Raw genomic sequence first — 19,113 nt, forward strand, 5'->3', positions numbered from 1 at the left:
TATTCACACTACATCGCTAACCCGTCTGGCCTTCGCTTTTAATTTTCATAAAAGTCAGCTGTATGCGACGTAAATAAGGGCCATACAAGGACAGCCCGGCGAGCCCGATGCGATCACACAAGCGCATCGACAAGTCGATAGCACCTTCCTGCTGCAAACAGCACAACCAACTTAGTCAATCCAAGATCCACCGGACTGATACTGCCATAGACGTGTAACTCTTTTCTGTGTACACCAGTACACTCTGGGGGAGACGATACATTTGAATTGGCACACCGAAGGACGGTATTCTGTCCCTTCCCAAAGCATTCGGTATCGAACAGCACCATCTGGACAGCGTTTCCTACTTACGCCTTACTTACTCAGCACGTTTGTGGTTGTCGTAACCGTTTCCCCGTTCGACATCGACGAGCCCAATCATCGTTCACGTGGTGAAATAAAGTCTGATCAAAATCAGCCAACCACCTGTGGCTATCCCCAAAACACCCAGAGGTAAATCTGGTAAAGCCGTCTTACAACCATCGTAAGGCCGTCATCGAAGTTAAGCAATTCCTTCGTCTGCGTCACGATTGGAAAAAAGCAAGATAAATATTTATAACTCACTCTGGGGCACGTGAGGTTACACGGTGGAGTTCGATGAAAATAAAAACGATCAGAAATCGATTGATGTGCGGTTCACGAGTTTTTTTTCTTGCAGTTGTTCTTATCAAAGTTTGTAGTAGCTTACTGGTGATGAATCGGAAGATAAACATGAAGGCACTAGACTCGGCAATGTTTCTTATACTCCTGTAAGTGGTGTACAACAATGTGCACATTTTTCACGATGAGGAACTACATGTTGTAGCAGGTACTTGATACCTTGACAATGTAAACATACGACCATTAGCAGACGGTTTCGATGCAGATTGGATGTGCTTGAAAGTTTCAAGTTAACGGAATCGCTCGCGAAGCTGGAATTCTGTACTAGGTATCGAAATAATACAAAATAAGCAGTATAGCAGGAAATTTATAATTTAAATTAAATGTAGTATAATTTTAATGGCAAGTATAGATATTTCACATGAAACAACAATGCATCGCACACGCAAGACAAGCGTAAACATGCCATTTTTTCATGTGTACTTCCAGCTGATAGCCCTTGTGGTGGTATCAATCAAACCGAGTATCATGGAAGTTGTAGGGCACGTTACTTCTACTGCTGATAGTCTTCGACATCGTTCTAACCGCGAGCGGCCTGCATGACTCGACCGATAGGGAGACAATAAACGGCGTGGGTACATACAATAATTGACATAATAAAGCGTAGCCTTTCGAAAATCATCAACCACGTGCGATGAATGCGTCACATGGAATTGGGTTAACGTTTGCTATGAAGCCTTCCACTGAACGATGCATCAATTACCAAGCGAAAGGGGCGAAAGCGAGAAGCGTTTTTGTTTATCTGTTCATAAATGTTGTATATTTTACGATTTTACACACAGGCACACATGCACTTAACAGCTAATAAAACTCTAAAACGTAGAGTTTACTGGTAAAAGTAAAATTAAAACAGAAAAAATAAACATCTCCTGCCGGACCCTATACTTTAACGGACGCGAATAATTTAAAACTAGCTAACCCTTAAATGCACCGGGCGACAACAATCGACTGTAGTAATTAGAGAATGCTGTACAACGGAGCTTGTACACGAATGTATATATGAAAGACACACTTCATTCGTTATCACGCTAACTAACTCGCACGGAGACAAAGGGAATTTAGATGAAAGCGTACCACATTTCGGTACAGGTACACAATCGTAGCTGATGATTTGGCGTTACTGCATTTAAGGGTTACACTTACGACGGACAAAATAAACCAAAGCCTACTCAAATAGCCTACACTTAGGCGCGCGTAGAAACAAATCGGCAGGAAACAAATAAAAGAAAACATTTCGTTGTTGAATGGCGGCACGTTAAGCCTTTCGTGAAGAGAACCAAAAAAATATATATAATGTATATATAGTAGAACTATTCCTGCAACCGGCCGATAAACAGGATGAGGTAAGAAGGGTGGAAGGGACGGGGTGTGGTGTAGAGGGATAGTGGGGTTTCGAAGTTGAGGTAGAGATGCACCGTACGCTTTGGACTGTGGCCAACACTGTGATAAGCACGGTGGCGCCCTTCTATTTTCCGCCGATCGATGCGACCTTCTCCATCGCTTTAAGCACCGTCTCGTCGTTCGCCAGGAACCGGATGCTGCCGACCATCTTCATCGACTCGTCGAAATCGATGATGAACGGAATACTGTTCGGTAGGTTGAACTTCATGATGTCCGCGTCTGAAATACCTTCAGATGGTAAGTATATTGCACACAGAGGGCGTATGTCGTACATGTTTCGTGATTATGTTTTGTTAGTAAAGAGTGTAAAATCATGACGTATGTAGTTGGTTAGTGACGTGATCGTTTTATACCAGTGCACGGTAGTGTTTAGTTATTTTGAAAGAGAAAGAGAAAGATAACGATAGAAAAAGATTAATTAGTTTTCATTCTAAACCATCACCATGTTTTCAAAATTAAAATTCATATAGATTGAATAAATCATTCGAAGTCTCACATAACACTGTCCCCATAAACACCTCAAAAGTCAATACATTTGCAAGACATGCAGTCTTACTACAACCATTGATTGGTAGCAGAATGTTTCCTTGGCTACAATTCAAAAATTTAAAAAACCAAACAAATTTAAAAATTCAAATTGCGTAAAAAGTAGACCTGCTTTGTCGATAACAAACTTACACCTATGTTATGCCATGTAACATTAAAACTAAACCAACTAAACAAACTATTGTTTCCCCCGGGAACATTCATTCGTTTTGCTACCGAAAATTCCGTATTTCCAAGCATCGCCTCCTTTGAGGCACCCGAAGGGGACGTACCTTGAATGTGCTTGACGAGCCCACGCAAGCTAGTACCATGGGCCACAACCAGCACCCGCTTCCCGGCGCGCACCTCTGGGATGATCGAGTCAGTCCACTCCGGCACGACGCGCTCCATCGTCGTCTCGAGCGTTTCGGTGGTCGGAAAGTCCTGCTCGTTGATGTGCCGCAACCGGGGGTTGTTCTTGATGGCGTGATAGTACGGGTTGGTCGGTTCGATGGCCGGCGGTGGAATGTTGAAGCTGCGGCGCCACACCTGCACCTGCTCCTCGCCGTAGATGTCCGCCATCTGACGCTTGTTGAAACCGGTCAGTGCACCGTAGTGACGTTCGTTCAGCCGCCACAGCTGTCGCACTGGGATGCTGGTCAGATTCAGCTCCTTCAGGATGACCTCTAGCGTTTGATTTGCACGTCGCAGGCAGGACGTGAACGCTATATCGTATCGCATGTTTTCGCGCTTTAGTGCAGCAGCCGACACCTCCAGGGCGTCCCATTCACCTACAAGAAAAAATGAAGAGTTATTAGTCAGACCCAGACAGACACACACACATACACATTTGCAGAACCATGCGGTACACCGTTTCCCGCCATCGCAACAGGTTTAATGTGAGTCGAGTGTGCACGTGGGTATCAGCCGACCGTTGATCGATAAGCTCAACAGTATACCCTATATTTTCGACCTTCGCGTTATCTGTCGGGTTTTGGGAAGCATGGGGACACAGTTTTTATTCGTTTGAAGATTGTCTAAAAAGAACTCCTTTGTTGGGTGCGTCAGGCTCCCAAAACAGATGGTAATCAATCCGAGTGACAAAAATAAAGTGTAGTGAAACCGGTTCCTTATCTTCAGTAAATATGCCACCGAACATGAATACGAGCATGCTCAGTGTACTACGTGAACGCTCCGAGGAGGTTCAAAATTAGTGGTACAAAAAATTACATTCGGTGAAGAATGAATTAATATTATTATTGAAAAGAAAAGTTTTAAATTTAAATTTAACTATTGTTTCGCGGCTTGCAACCACGGGAATGTCACAAAAAATATGAAGAATTTTACGCTAATGAAAAAAAAACTGAAATCAAATTCGTTTTCATTAACAAATTCAGTGCAGCTAAATTATATTTAGCCATTTTGCCAGAGGGCGTGGGTTCGAATCTCGAGTCTGGCACCCCCAGGTATTACGAACGGTTGACCACCGATCATTAATATTTCGTAGACCGGTAAATATAACTCTTTATGGAGAGAGGCCTAGTCCCAATAGGGGATTTTGTTTCAATTAGAAAAAAAAATCTTTAGCAATTGTTTAAAAGCTTAAAAATTTTCATTTGTGATACAAATTTCCCCTTCATTCAATGTTTATGAAGTGAAACTGTGACAAAGCTCTAAACAAATCAATGAGTCAAACAAACAAATCAATTAATACATTTATATAATGAAAACTGTCGATTCAAAATGATTCTTCACAATGATTCACGTTAAAAAAATATGCAAACTCTACCTGGATGACCACAAAGTCCAACAAAACATTGTCAAATGGGTTTCGTAACGTGCTAGGCAACAAGTACGGAAGCATTGTTTTGAGAGTTTCCGTTCTAGACCGTTGACCGACACTGTTAATGACCGTCAAACTCAAAAGAGATCAATCTCAACCTATCGACCGAATGGTTTTCTCTTGCATTCTACAATCGAAGCTTTTTCGCAATTAAATATAGAACCACCACCACCCGCGCCCCTTCGTGAGGCGACAATATCGAACGACCGGGTGCAAGGTGGAAGAAAACGCGCTTCCGTTGGTTCCGATGCAATCGCCTGTTCCCAGCGGAAGTTTTTCTACGGCGTCGTAATTAATCGAGCAATCGCTCGCTGGTGTGTGGGGAGAGGGGAGAGGGAGGGGTGGGGGGAGGAGAGAACGCCATGAGAAAATACCTGTTGGATGACTGCACATGCGGCGGTGCAGCTGCACTCGGGTCGGTTCCCCGGATCCGATACGCACACCATATAACGCGCCATGGAAAACATTGGCAGTTTTTGTACCGTTGATTTCCGTTTTTTTTCGGTTTTTGTTTTCGTTTGTCGATTTTTTAAATCCCCACTCACCTTCCTCGCTGAGGCCCACGTCGTGCCAGCCGCAGAAGAGGTTCATCTTGTTCCACTCGCTTTCCCCGTGCCGGACGAAGGTGACACTGTACTTCACGTTGGCCATGTCTCGCGTGTATGCGGCTGGAGGATGGTTCGAAATCGAACGAGAACTTTCTTTCCCGCTCGGCGAGCAGGAACAAATTTATCACACAGCAAACTAAAATAACCACCGGGAACCACCACTTGCAACTGCAAGCTACGATATGCGGCGACTTCTGGAGCTCGTTTGGCTCGTTCCTTGGTTTTTACAGCGCTCTCGACCGGGGCTAGCCCTTCCTCAAGCACGATGCGGATCTTACGATGGTACGGCAGCAGCGTTTCTTCTCACCCAAGGTTGAACACGGATTCCTTCTAGATCATGCTTCTTGCCATCTACCTGGAAAAAGGCAGCAAGCGGAGAGAGTGAAACAACGGAATAAAATGTTTGATTTTTAATCGAACGTAACAGAAACAATGCCCCGGCTTCCGAGTGTATCTCGCAGGCAACAACACGAACGAACCTTTTTCGGATGTTTGTTGTTAAGAAATGGCCCTCAACCTCGACTATCTTGCTCGGCTAGTGCCTGATGATGCGTTGTGCCTGTGTGTGCGCTACTCGAGGCAGCAAAACGTGCGCGCGCGAACCGTTCGAAGGGCTCCGTGGAAGCGGACTGAACTGGCGGTTCGGCTCGATCGGATCGCCAAACGGCGATCAACCCCGGGGCAACGATTGGATATACGGTCCGCGGTTCACTCGCGCGCGCCTGTGTGTATGTATGGCGGTTGCTGCTGCGGGTTGACCGCACCGCGACAACAACGACGATGACGTCGACGACGACGGCGACGACGATGGTCCCAACACACAACACGGGGGTTGGTTTTAGCTGCGCAGATCTCATCACCGTCGCCGTACCATCATGCCGCGTCTCTTTCTCGGCACCGCACGGCCTTGAGGGCACGGTGCACTCGCGATGGGCAGAATGCAAAAGCGCCTGCAAGTCGTGCAAAAGAGAGAGAGACACAGAGCACAGACAGGGACGTTGCTGCTGGATGGAGCCTTCCGCTTCGTGGTGAAGACACCCTCCGTGGATGATGATAACACACCAGCGTACGGTGGCTATTTTCGACTTCCCGTTGAAGCCCTGCCACCCCCGCTCCATACTGTCATCCGTGTGTGAGTTTTATGCTGACTACTGCGATCCCCAGCAGCACGTCGTCGTCGAACCTCGTCGACTCGTCGGCGCAAGTCAACGTTTCTTTATCTTCTACGAACGCCTGGTGCAGTACGGCCAGCATGGAAGCATCGCGCGGCCGTTGCTTGATACGGCGGCCATGTCCACCTTGTTGATAGAACAATACTGACTCAGGCCATTGCGTCACGAGGTAACATTTTGATAACCAACTAAGCCAGCTTCTTTTGTTCGGGGCACAATGTGACTCCGGTGGGAAGAAGACTGGCGCTCGAAATCTTTTCACTTTCGTTAATGCTTTCTGGTTTGTAAGTGATTACCAAACATATTATTGATGACGAATTTGTTAATAAGGACCATACATTACTTGTTTCCATGCATCATAGTATTGATGACTAGAAGACTTCGACATCCACGTTCAGCTTCAGGGAAAAGCAACAATTCAGTTCGATGTATCTTCCCCCAGTTTTATTGGAAGGTTTTGTACTTGCAAACCATAACCTTGTAAACGACTTACATATTAATCAAAATGTGTTTAAAAAGGTATTTGTGAAAACGTTACAATAAAACTGGTTACAAATAAACTGGCAATAATTTGTTGTCCAATTTTCACGAGGTCTTTAAAGAACTGTTGTTTAGAGGATGAAATTTTCAAATTTCTATTCATAAATATCGAGGATGAAAGACGAACGACGAAAACGTTTCTCATAAAAAAGGACACTTTTGTTGACAGCAAATTTATTTAAGTATGAAATAACCCATTTGTCAAATAATATAACTTTCGATTTGTTTGGTAAGTACTAATTCAGTTAAACATATTGATGAATACCTAGAAGGTATACGAATTGTTCCAAAAATATATTTAAAAACATTGAAATATATTATTGATGATTGATAGATTGTTGAAAAAACGCTTGTAACCTAAAATGATTTTAATTTTAACTTTACGTCAGTTTTTTTTGCATCGCTTGTAGTCAGCGATAATCAAATCTTTGACATAAAATGTATCATCCAAAAGGTACAACTAAGTTGTACCGTATCTCACGTTCGGCGTACGGCTAATAATAATTATATATGTACCTCGTTATTGCATAAAAAATTACGGTTCTTGATTCAATCGGCTCGATTATGCAACATCAGCAATTCACGATCGGGAACCCCTAGAAAGGGTCGCTGATCCGGACATCAGAACTGAAGTGAAAGTGAACTGATAAGGAGCACATTATAATTCCACATCGTTTGCACCGTTGGGGACCTTTAAGCTTCCTTATCTATTAACTTCTAACGAGCCGGTGGGAAATAATTGATTTATGTAATCAAAAATCGCACACCGAACGCAGTTTGCAAACACGCAATAAAATGTATTGCAGCGAGGAATTTGTTATAATCATTCCGTAACCAACAAAAAATATACATTGAAATACGATCACGTGTATCGTTTCATTCAAAAAAACAAAAAAATCGTAACCGATCCTATTTCGTTTCATTTTTCTGAGGTAAAAGCGAAACATGGCAAAGGGTCACACCACCTTCATCAAGGTCCACACATCGCATTCCGATGAATCACGATCGCGAGCGCATTCCATTCCGCGGACAGGGCAAAGCAGAATCTGGAGTAGGGGTTTTTTTTGTTGCTGTTGGATATTTCGTTTTCTGTTTTGTTCTTTTGCGTTTCACTCGGTTTTCTTTGTTCTATTCATGTGATCGCAACGTGAACGAGGAGCAGGGAATCAAAAAAAAAGTGCAGCATAGGAAAACAGAAAAAAAGATCCTAAAAAACGAAACAAAAAAGGAACACGATGGAACCGACGCAAAGAGAACTTTATGCGTTGTAATTCTCGCGCTTCCCTTCCAATTTTCGAGAAGCCTTCTGGCGGCCACGGCTACCCCCACAGTCCATTCAATGCGCTCGCGATCGCGGGACGCCTGTTTGATGAATGAAACCGAGAAGCATTAACTGACCTGCTTCGGACGCACAACGTGTTCCACATTCTCTGCATAAGTAATTTGTTTACCGGCATCAACGCAGCCGGTGTACTTCTCCTTAAAAGGCCACTCTGGTGTGGCTTTTCTGGTTGCTATCTGCTCGCGTATTAACAATCAGTGTTTTGCTGTTGCTTGCGGTTGTTAAGCATTATTTAATCAATTTCAGTAACTATTCAAAATTACCAAACTTGTTCAATTTATTGATTTATAAAAAGATTGTCGAAACACTCTCGTTTGGAATGGGGGATGAAACTTCGAAAAAATGGCTCTGCATTCGAAAGGATGTACGGGTTTTCTATTTATATTCAAATCAAGATTTTCGGCTACCTCAAACAGAAGATGTTTGAATATTTTAACCATTTTAATCCTTGCATTGATGACACAATAGTTTAACGATTCTCATACATTTGAACCAACTGAAAAACCTCAGAATTAAGAAAAAGACGATGGACATACATAAACATCCCATACATAATGAAATGAATGACCCCCAAAACACAAGGCAAGGGCAAGAATACTTGGTTTATGGGAGTACACTATAGATTGTCATTATTTTTTGTTTAATCACTTACAAAATTGGACATTTGACGGTTTTGAAACCAAACCGTTATCCACCAAAATAGTAGTAATAAGTACAATTTTACAGCATCAAACATTTGGCCAGATTTCAATGCTCAACGGAAGAAATAGCCTAAATTTCAATAACCCGTTGAAAGAGAAGAAAAAGAATAAATGTTAATTCACACATTCAGCCAGTGTTTGATGAGGTGGCCAGAGCGTGTGTAAATTTATACGGTATCAATGCATCACTTTATCTTCGCCAAACGTGCTACGTTTTGCTTATGCGCAATACATTAAAAGGGGCAACAAGTCTTCCGCTTCTGCCACGTCTTTTGGGGTATGCTGAAGCATGAAGCCAGTGACTAGTCGAATACTAAAGCATTCGAGACCAGTCGAGGATTGTTCGAAACATAGGAGGTTCAAAGAACCGAATGGTCGATTAGTATCCGCAAGGTTAATCTAGAAGGAATGGTAACAGATGTGGACGCCATATGATTTTGTTTGTTTGTTTTTTCCTCTGTGGGCCATCGAATAGAAGAGGCCCGCAACCGACAACGATATTTTCATTCGATTTCGTGGCGAAACGCTCAAGGTCATTTGGGGTTCAAAATACTTTACTTAGTAGGCACCATTTAAATGCACGGCTGTGTAAATTTAACTCCCAACAGCGTGCGGTATTCAGGATGCTGCCTGCTTCCGGAGTGCGTGAAATACTGTCAACAATCAAAACACGAGGGCACTGAACCGATGAAACCAAACACGCATGGAATCCAGCAAGGTTCGATATGGCAGGGTAGTTTTAGAAACACGTTAACATATCTACAAGGGGTTACACTTACCCTCCCGTACGCGGACACCCTTGAGACGATGAAAATGATACCACTTGAGTCGGTGCTGACTAAGTACTGAGAAACGCGAGATGGCCAGCAACAGAAAACGAATCAATTTGCAGCCACCGCGGTCGGTCTATAAACAAAACACAACTGATCGAACGTACGTAAATAAAAACAACACGACGCTGCCTGGCCGGGTGTGTGCGGAATTTGTGCGTACATACAAATGTAATGTGCACGTCAACTTTGATGGTTTCGAAATTAGAGAAACTTACATGATCCCATCCACTTTTTACTCTCTGGCTATAGAAGCAGTTTCGACAAACGATAAAACACCAATTTAACCAATCACAGAACACTTTTAACGGGAGGGTTTTCTTTAGCAAAATTAGTCTGCCGCCTCCAGAACAATTTGAACGCGCGGAAGCGCAACTGTTGTGACAGAAAGCCCAGGTGTACTGTCAAGCTAGAGTTTATTTTCGAAAATATTTAAAAAAATGTATTGAAAAACGAATGGCTATTTTCTCGCTCTCGGAACGAATCAATAAGTATTAGGAGGGTTAATTACGAGTTCGTATACTGCAAAAGGCTGTGTTGAAAGTTTTACATAATGTTGCTCAATGAAGTTATGAATCGACCTAGTATGTCTTAATGCACTGTGAAGTGCTGTGTAGCTGTCATAACAACCCAGTTAACCCTTAATATTGTTGCAAGACGGAACCGAAATTTCAGATCATTCGTAACTAATATAAACCAGCTAATGGATTATTACACTACTAATTAATTGCTCCAAAGCTATTTCAAATGTAACGAGTATTTACTTTCGTTCTGCATATCGTCTGTGAATGATTACACTAGACGAAGCTCTTGAGATCATGTTGGCCTCTATAATGGATTGTTCAGAATATCAACATAAATCATTGGCATATGCTATGGGCCGCAATTAATCATCCATTTATTCATACTGGGAGCAGTTTTGTAACCTAAAGATGGTTCATATTTTCCTAGCTGCTACCGTACTCGCTCCGGATGCTTCCTGCGGACCTCCAACTTAGCGTATCACTAGACCGGCTTCATTGTCAACAATTTAGTTGCCTCCCTTGTACTCACGGACATGAGCAATAACCCAGATCGGGTAGGCAATCACTCCGCCGAAGATGGCCAAACCATGGGCGGCTTTTTCCTACAATATAAGACACACACAGAGATTGATTACGTAATGTGCAAACTGGGAAGATAATTATCAGCCGGGTTTTGGATCACAACGGACACCGAGCGAGTAGACTAGTGAGCTGCGCTTAACACCGTCCCAGACCGGCTGATGTGCTGGGGCCATGGCAGCAGCGGCCTCAACTTACCGCAAGGGAAACGCGGACCTGCGGCAGACTGCTGGACACCGAGAAGTAGGTACGGCGCTGCAGGGCCTGTGCGGCGGCGGTGGTCAATCGGGGTACGACGGCGTTTCCAATCATTCTGATGATGGTTTTTGCTAAGACGTTGATGCGTATTTCTATAAATGTATATCAATTTCGTTAGATTGAATAACAATCACACGCAATTGTTCGATTCTTATTGTCTTACCAAAACCGAAGGGATGGTTTTCGCAACCTTTTCTACGAATGACAGATGATCAAGTGACAGTTCGCTTCGGATGCCTTTTTTCGATTCGAACATAGCGCTAGAGGTGGGTTGATTCATGAATTGAACGCTCAGCTGAGTGAATGGATTGAAGAGCTAGAGAAATGTTATGGCCTTATCACACTGGTCACCAATGGTGGCATGGAAAAAGCACTGGATTGTCAAACGACCATCGAAAACGAATGACATTGGAGTGGCTGGGGGTCCGTTGGTGAATGAGCTTGCCCGTATCACCGAGCTGTCATTGTGTGGAGTTTGGTGTATCTGGCATGTTAAGCTTGATTTGAAAGTGATTCATGTTTTTTAATTTTATTAATAATCAATTATAAGCATAATAAGATTATAAAATTTCGGTATTTTAATCTTAAACTGCCGAAAACCGCATGAACCGAAAGTGAATTATATAAACTCCCACTCCCAGGTGGCCTGCCTTATCACACTACCAAGACGCACCAGTATGTCAAACTGGATGCCAAAACCAAATTTTGACAGTTCGGTGGCTTTGCAAAGCCACCATTGGTGACCAGTGTGATAAGGCCATTAGGAAAATAGTTTTCACGTTTCTACACTCCAAGATTAATTTTCTAAATAAAATACAAGTCAAATAGAAGGTGTTTTAAACACGTGCGGGTACGGTTTCAAAGTTGTCCATTAGTAAAACGAACTCAATACTGATAAGTCGAGAACACGTGCACATTGGGATCGATTTCAAAAAGCGTTTTTATTTCTTTTCAAAAGAAATTGTTTAATGTACGTACATAAATTTTCTGTTTCATTTCTTGTATGGTTTAGTTCGTCTTCCTTTCTATGAGCCTATGTTTAAGAAAAAATCTGGATTCGATTTTAGTTCTTGGTTCTTTCGGGTTTTACTCTATATATCGGTTGTGTTTCTTACTTACACTGCAACCGCCCACCGTTCGAGCGATTATGCCTTGTTTCACCTAAATGACTTGTTAATCTTAATGTTTTAATCGAGTTTAGCGTGTTTGGTTTTCATAGATTTTGTAAGTAGTTTCTTACTATTCAACAAGTAAAGAACGAAAACAGTTGAACGAATCTAGACGCGCAATGGTTCGCTTTTGTTGAGTAAGAGTGATTGGTTTTCATTCCATGTACGATCGTATTCGTTTGGTTGGAAAAGTGCTATCCAACGTCGACTAGGAATCAAGAATCGCCAAAGATTGGACACGTGGAGGAAAACGAAATAACGATTTTCGCGCTACTGATACTGCGTATTCGCCTCATGTCCTTATTCTTACATTAGTAGATTGTACCTGGTGTGCGGCCCCTCTCCTCATACCGACTCATTCCTAGGACACGCTGGTTCCAACGCTTCCAAGTGCATCGTTGGTTGGCCATTCCAACTGTGTTTGAATTGTTTCAGCTGGTTTTCGAATCCCCCTTTCTTGGCGAACAAATTTACCTTGTTTTTTTTTAAATTTAAGATTTGTGTAGAACTGTGTGTTTTGAGTGTACGTGTGGCTCTGAGAGGAGGTAAGTGTTCTTCTATGTGTGTAGGGTGTGCGGTTGTGTTTTTGCACGTGGGAGAGTACGTTAATGGATCGTTTAGACCTAGGTAACAGACTGTCCGCGCATCTGACTGCTTCCTGAGTATTCATTGATTTGATAAAAGAAGGATATTTGTTCGTTTCCGTTCATTTGAGTTTTAGATTTTATCCCCTGCCCGCGTGTAGTGGGCGGTTTTCTTTAAATTTTATATGGCAGTGATGGAAAAACAATGCGAACAATGCTGATCACCACAAAGACGAAGGGTTATCACAATCTTAATGCAACGGGTTTCATGTTATACTTGTTTTTACTGCACATCTCAGCTGCTAAGTGTTCGGTTGAAATGTTAGTTTTCGATATTCCTTGTCATTCCGAAACCAAACAAGCGAAACTGATACAGGAGGGCGCGAACATGAGCGCTATAATGGTTCTCGACGTTAATAGTCACGTTTCAAAATCAAACAGATTCAATGGAGACATTTTTGTGGCTTACACAAAAATAAATAATATTGTTACTCACCGTCTAGCTTTTGATTGATCGATTAAATTAACGACCGAAAGAAGCTCTATTATTTACGGCAACGGAAGATGTTTTTTCTTGTCTGACTACTAAAGCGTAAATCATTAACAAAGGATTTTGCCAACATGCCGTTTTCTGCTCAATCGCTCTCGGAAGCGTCAGTGTTTCGGTTTTCGTTTATAGTTCTGAATACTATGGAAAAGGGCCAGTTACTTGTTAAATGTGATACGATTCTTTGATTGAAATGTGTAAGGTAAGATTTAAGATTAGACCTTTTCTCGAGTTCCTTTCGATTCCTTTCTATAGTTAAGAGAGTTTAACAAAGCTGACTAGGTGTGTCAAGTGTATTGAGTTCTGTGTCTTTGTATATGTGTGTGTGTTTGTGCCTATTTCTTCCTAAGATCGATTTGCCCCCTTCATTCGCAGGGACTTCGCAAGATTTCCGGAAGAAAAAGATGAAAAATCCACCGTTCATAACTTGCTTTCACATGAGCTAAAGGTACAAAATTGTAAAGTACATTTGTGATCTTGTTGTGGTTGTAACTTTCCCGTTGTGTTTGCTTGTTTTATGTATGGTAACCTTCCTCTGGACCGGATGCAATCCGGGAGTTTCGTGTATTACTATTAAGAATGTAAATGTTATATAATTTGTTTTGTAAGCATTTTTACGGCATTTATGTCTCACGATTTTTCTGTACAATGTCTATCTCTATAGCGCTTTGGAGAACATTCGTTCGCTTGGCTCAACCAACGTATCTAATATGTTGCTATACGGAAGCAAACGAAATGGTTTTAAAGTAACGTAAACCGTTATTACTACTAACCTAATGTTCAATTGACATTACAACCTGTTTGTTGGCAACCTAATTGAATGGAGTGTACGCAGTATTCTGTAGTAATATTATAAACTATGCTCAAGAGCTGTGCCATTACTGAAAACAGAATATTGAAACCATCTACATTATCAACAACAAACGATCTAAACAAGGATTACTTTTTCAACCCAGTTTTCCAAGGCTCGCACAATTTTTTCCGGAAATTTCTGTAGTGTCCTGCAAACACCTATGAAGCTGTTTTACTTTCTTGCAAATTAATTGAGGAACGTATTGTGTTACTCTTTGTAATTGCCTTCTCCGAGTGCAATCGTACATCGTCAGAATCCGGCAGGAATTCCTATTCGAATAAAGGCGGTCTGCATTAGGGTTGTCCATGGTTTGCGAACGTAGCAGTTGGAAAGCATTTCCCACTCTATATGCTCTATATGCGAATATATTCCTAGTATGTTTTTTTTTGTAAAGTACTTTATGTCTGGCGAGGGGGGGAAAAGATGTCATTTCAATAGTAAATCGCTATCTAGTGTTACTTCTTCTATTCGGTAAACAGTTTATCTTTTTTAATGATTTTTTTTTCTCGTTCTTCTCTGTGACGTTTTCCACGTTTTATCAACAATTCGATATTAAATTATTCCTACGATACTCCAAGAAATAAGACAAACAAATGCCATCCTGCGATTCACATTTCCCCGCGTTGTCACGCTTCGACTTCCTACATTTGCAATATTACTAGCTGGAATTCGAAACAATATCGTCCACTCGGTCTGACTACTCTTTTTTTTCTTATTTTCTTCTTATTACAGTTTGCTGAAAGAATGGCATTAGATAATTTAATTCATCTAGGCTACAGTCTCATCTTTTAGCCATCCTATCGGGTACGAAAGGACAACAAAGGACCTAAATATATGATCTCTCGCTTCTCAACGATCGTACCATTGCTGATTACTATGCTATAGCGCGCGCCTGTATGGAGGTGTATATGATGACTAGAATGCGGCCTCTTAGACTGACGTTGGTATAGCCATATTATATATCTCGCGTGTATCCTATCGTCACCCGGTGTGCAAATTTACGGAAAGTGCGTGTCTGCGTAGTGTAGGGAAGTTATATCAAACTTTTTCATTGACCTAAACCGTTCGAATATTCCTCCCGAATGGAAAACGAGCGGCTGAGATAAATGTTTTTTTTTCGTACAGAGCAAGGATGCCGAACTGTTGCGTCTTTTCTTTAACGATTGCGCTATCAAAAGAAATAAATAACAAAGTTCAACGGCGGGCTCGAACCCGTTTGAGCCCCCAGCTTCGCTTCTACCCGTCGGGGGTCTAGAGAGAGTAAATTCGAGAGAAGGATCGAATATTTACATTTAACCGGCGCCGGAAATGATCCAACCTAAACGTGAACGAACGCGACCTACAAAAGTATATCCTACATGGTTCCCACAAATGTTAAAATGAGTCAATGATGTCGAACGCGTTGGCAATGCTGTTGACCTGCTCGACCGCCTTCCACTTGTATTTGAGCGCCTTTTCCGTGAACGGATCGTCCGTCTGGATATCGAGGTTTTCGATCGTGTTCGGCAGCACCAGGCGGAACGCGTGCAGAAACATGCGCGGTGGCGACGTGTCGATCTTGAGACTGTACGTATAGTCGCCCACGATGACGTGCCCGATCTGGGAGCAGTGCAGGCGCAGCTGATGCCGGCGGCCGGTAATGGGCCGTAAAAGCACTTTGGTGACTGGTTTCCCGTTGTAGTAGCCCCGATCCAGCACCAGTACCTTCGTTATACTGCGACGCGGATTTTGGCATAGCTCGTCCTCGAGGATGGTGCACATTTTTTTGCTCGTATCCTTGAACCGGACGTCTTCGCCTGAAACGAGATTACGCATTTGGAATTCCATCAATTCAGTGAAGACATGGTATAGGATGAAAGTGACGTGTCGAAAAGACGTACCTATCGCTATATCGATCACTTCTTCGTCGAAATCCGTATGACCACGTAGTAAAGCTAGATAGTATTTTCGAGCACGCTGCTCCTCGAACACCTGGCACACCTCCTTGCATGCATTCTTGTTCAGCGGAATGCACAGTATTCCACTGGTAGCAAAGTCCAACCGGTGGGCGAAGTAGAAATCATGCGTTAGATTATCCTGCACGTACTCGGGAAACTGCTTTCGCATTATCGTTTGCACCGTTTTCTACAATGAACAAAGAGAAACACATTTTAGAGTAATGCAACTGCAGCCTCGTTTCCAAATCGTACCTTTTTAGTGTCGTTCGAATTGATCAGTAGGTCGTGCTTTTTGTTGATCACAAGAAAGTTGCCGCTAGTGTACAGCACGTCGACCGTTTCGTCCTTTTTCTTGTAGTTATTTCCTTCGCACAGTGAGAGTATGAAGTTCACGAAGCGATCACAGAGAACCAGGAAGGCTTTGATGATTTTCTCCACCAATCCGGTGGAGAAGAACTGAACTATACGATCTACAATTTCATCTATCATTCTGAGATGGAGCGGATCGCGCTCGTTCGCCGTCTACAAGCACACAAGCGCAGCGGACGGGTATCCTGCTTTTGTGGTATGAAGGGGTTGTGTCAGGTTTGTCAACAATCTTCGGCTCCGATCCGGAGAACACCGTGAGACGGTGCGATGTCCCTAGGATCGGATTCTGATCGATGAAATGAAAGCTATTTAAAAATTCTAGCTGCTTAAAATTCAAGCAGCATCTCCATGCATGACTACGTGCAGGACACACTAGTCGTATTGTGAGTCGCCCGTTTTTCGCATTCAGTTTGGCTCCTTACAGACTGGCTTTTCCACAAAGTGCGTGAAGAGAAGACTGGCGTGGCGCAGGCAGGATTTTGGCTGGGGGTAGTGGGAATGTTGTTTTTCTGCTTTTGCACAACTTTTGCCTTCGCGTCAGTGCTGTTCGACACACTTCTTTTTCCTTTTTGCAACACTTGCGTCTTGTGTACACGCACACGTACACAGGTACACCTCGCAGCGACGCACTACGCTGGAGTACTACTGTTGGTGGACTTGCTACTGCCGTGGCTGCTGCAAGTGTTGTTGCTCTTGGTGGTGCTGTTGTGATGGCTGTGATGAATTCTTTCGGTGGCGGATTTTCCCACGGCTGCCCACTGCATGGGGTGCAACTGGACACGCAGCGAAAACCACGGCACGACGGGCCCACGACGTACGGTACAGTTTTCGCTCACAAATTCCAACGCAGGCCAGGGTTTTCCGGACGGCTCGTTCCGTTTTTTCCCCGTTCATCACAAACACACACAGCACGCAGCGAAGGAATCCTTTTTCTACGACACCACTGGCCTTTCCATAATCCTGCTGACCTGCTGCTGCGATAGACGATGACTGATGTCACTTTTTTCGGCAATGATGTTCCCGTTCCTTCGCCTGAAACTGCTGCCTGCTGCAGTCAAGGATTCCTTGTGCTGTTGAGCTGTGCTTCTTGACATCCTTCGACGAGAAGATGTCTAGTGTTGGCAGAATCGGGATTCGGAAGAATCGATCCCTAGACGGTTTCTAAGGATTCGAACCCCATTTGACGGATTCTAAAGATTCGAGTCCCATTTGACGGATTCTAAAGATTTGGATCCCATTTTACGTACATATTCTAATGATTTGATTCGATTAGGATTCGAATCAGATTTGATTTGTTTGGGACTTGATCCTGAACTATTTGAATCGACTCACAATGAGCGGTGAACCTAACATTGGAAGCAAAGACAATTAACAGTCAGGTCGCAGCATACCATGTAACGAGCCGAAAACCGTGGGAAAATTTTTGACAGTTGGTTAAAATTTTGTTTACTTCTCACGAACACCGAAGAAAGTGGGGTAAAACTGCAAATTTGGTATGTTTCATCAAAAGAAAAAAGAATTGAGGCGTTCGGAATATGTTCTGGAGGAAGACTGGGTATAAAACAGACCAACACACTTAATTTCGGCAATCACAGCGAGCAAAAGGATCTATATCGAATGATTTCACACAGAAGAGCAGTTTCTATCCGCAAGACCATGGATACTGTGATCTAGAATTACCAACTACCTATTTCGCGAAGATTTTGGCGGAGATCTCTCACAAGTAAGCTGGAAATTTATGAAAACACTTTTTTAACCAACTGTCACAACAATGGCGGAGCAAAAAACAGCTTTGACCCGACCTGTCTGTTAATTGTCTTTGATTGGAAGTGTGTGGCACGTTTTTATTTCGGAAAAGCGAGTTGTGATTTAATGGGAATTCGGATTAGGATAAACAATTTCCAGACCAACATTGATTGGTTTACATCGAGACGATGTTGCGACTGTTTCTTGGATTGGGATTTGGATTTGGGAATTTGGTTAACCCACCGTGTACGAACCGTTTAAATGGCTGTCTTTTTGAATTAAAGATTATGGTTATACTGGACAGGATGAACATGAACTCCCTAATGCATTACTTCCATGAGTTTATGAAAATTCTGCTACCCAATCAACCTAGGAGTGCGGTATTTCACAAATTTATAACAAACTCCCTTTTCGGTAGACCTAGCGCAGTCGGCTCGCTGCGCTCGCTCACCGCCGTTTCATACTCTTTTCAGTCCAACTCATTGGTTTATGCTGTCCATCTTGCCTAGTTTAACCGATTTCAAATATTCAAACTTAATTGACCACCTATTGCATAACTTTCAGGCGCAAACATGGAAAAATGTCGACGATGCGACGAGTAGGGAGCCTCATTTTGGTTTTTATCAAATACCCCATATTTTTTTATCTACAAACCTTGAATTGTCTTGAGAACCTCTGGTTCGAGCTGCTTGATTTTTTAAATGTAAATATTGACATTTAATTGACATCTTAATTTGACAGTTTTCCATTGGCTGCTCAGAATTACGAACGGTGTTGTTATTCAGTGTGCTAGGAGTGGTCTAGCGATTTTTAGCACAAAAAGAATTCAATCCCCAACGTGGTGCAATGTTTTGTGGACTAGATGATGGAAGGATTGTGATTATTA

At 42.7% G+C, this 19,113-nt stretch overlaps 3 protein-coding genes across 3 annotated transcripts; all 3 read right to left on the reverse strand.

Annotated features, from left to right (window-relative positions):
* Positions 1-1,443: 1,443 nt before the first annotated feature.
* Positions 1,444-5,416, reverse strand: LOC131287245 (phosphoglycerate mutase 2-like). The gene is made up of 3 exons (XM_058316278.1): positions 5,014-5,416; positions 2,919-3,416; positions 1,444-2,328 (listed from the first exon to the last, which is right to left on the reverse strand). Exons 1-3 carry the CDS (start codon positions 5,117-5,119, stop codon positions 2,165-2,167), a joined length of 768 nt encoding a protein of 255 aa, XP_058172261.1. The 5' UTR covers positions 5,120-5,416; the 3' UTR covers positions 1,444-2,164.
* Positions 5,417-10,542: 5,126 nt separating this feature from the next.
* LOC131288482 (uncharacterized) lies at positions 10,543-11,126 on the reverse strand. Its single transcript, XM_058317619.1, has 2 exons — positions 10,963-11,126; positions 10,543-10,787 (listed from the first exon to the last, which is right to left on the reverse strand). The coding sequence occupies exons 1-2, from the start codon at positions 11,074-11,076 to the stop codon at positions 10,692-10,694; spliced, it is 210 nt and encodes a 69-aa protein (XP_058173602.1). The 5' UTR covers positions 11,077-11,126; the 3' UTR covers positions 10,543-10,691.
* A 2,575-nt stretch (positions 11,127-13,701) lies between these two features.
* LOC131290011 (RNA pseudouridylate synthase domain-containing protein 1-like) lies at positions 13,702-17,501 on the reverse strand. The gene is made up of 3 exons (XM_058319389.1): positions 16,365-17,501; positions 16,056-16,299; positions 13,702-15,971 (listed from the first exon to the last, which is right to left on the reverse strand). The coding sequence occupies exons 1-3, from the start codon at positions 16,599-16,601 to the stop codon at positions 15,550-15,552; spliced, it is 903 nt and encodes a 300-aa protein (XP_058175372.1). The 5' UTR covers positions 16,602-17,501; the 3' UTR covers positions 13,702-15,549.
* Positions 17,502-19,113: the final 1,612 nt, after the last annotated feature.

Source organism: Anopheles ziemanni, chromosome 3, assembly GCF_943734765.1.
Source record: "Anopheles ziemanni chromosome 3, idAnoZiCoDA_A2_x.2, whole genome shotgun sequence".
Lineage (NCBI taxonomy): Eukaryota > Metazoa > Arthropoda > Insecta > Diptera > Culicidae > Anopheles > Anopheles ziemanni.

Coding starts and splice junctions, on each gene's coding strand:
- LOC131287245 (XM_058316278.1), bottom strand. CDS start 5,119: ATGGCCAACGTGAAGTACAGTGTCACCTTCGTCCGGCACGGGGAAAGC. Junction 3,417..5,013: donor CGTGGGCCTCAGCGAGGAAG/GTGAGTGGGGAT, acceptor TTTTTCTTGTAG/GTGAATGGGACGCCCTGGAG. Junction 2,329..2,918: donor GCTCGTCAAGCACATTCAAG/GTACGTCCCCTT, acceptor TACCATCTGAAG/GTATTTCAGACGCGGACATC.
- LOC131288482 (XM_058317619.1), bottom strand. CDS start 11,076: ATGATTGGAAACGCCGTCGTACCCCGATTGACCACCGCCGCCGCACAG. Junction 10,788..10,962: donor AGGTCCGCGTTTCCCTTGCG/GTAAGTTGAGGC, acceptor CTTATATTGTAG/GAAAAAGCCGCCCATGGTTT.
- LOC131290011 (XM_058319389.1), bottom strand. CDS start 16,601: ATGATAGATGAAATTGTAGATCGTATAGTTCAGTTCTTCTCCACCGGA. Junction 16,300..16,364: donor ATTCGAACGACACTAAAAAG/GTACGATTTGGA, acceptor TGTTCATTGTAG/AAAACGGTGCAAACGATAAT. Junction 15,972..16,055: donor AGTGATCGATATAGCGATAG/GTACGTCTTTTC, acceptor ATCTCGTTTCAG/GCGAAGACGTCCGGTTCAAG.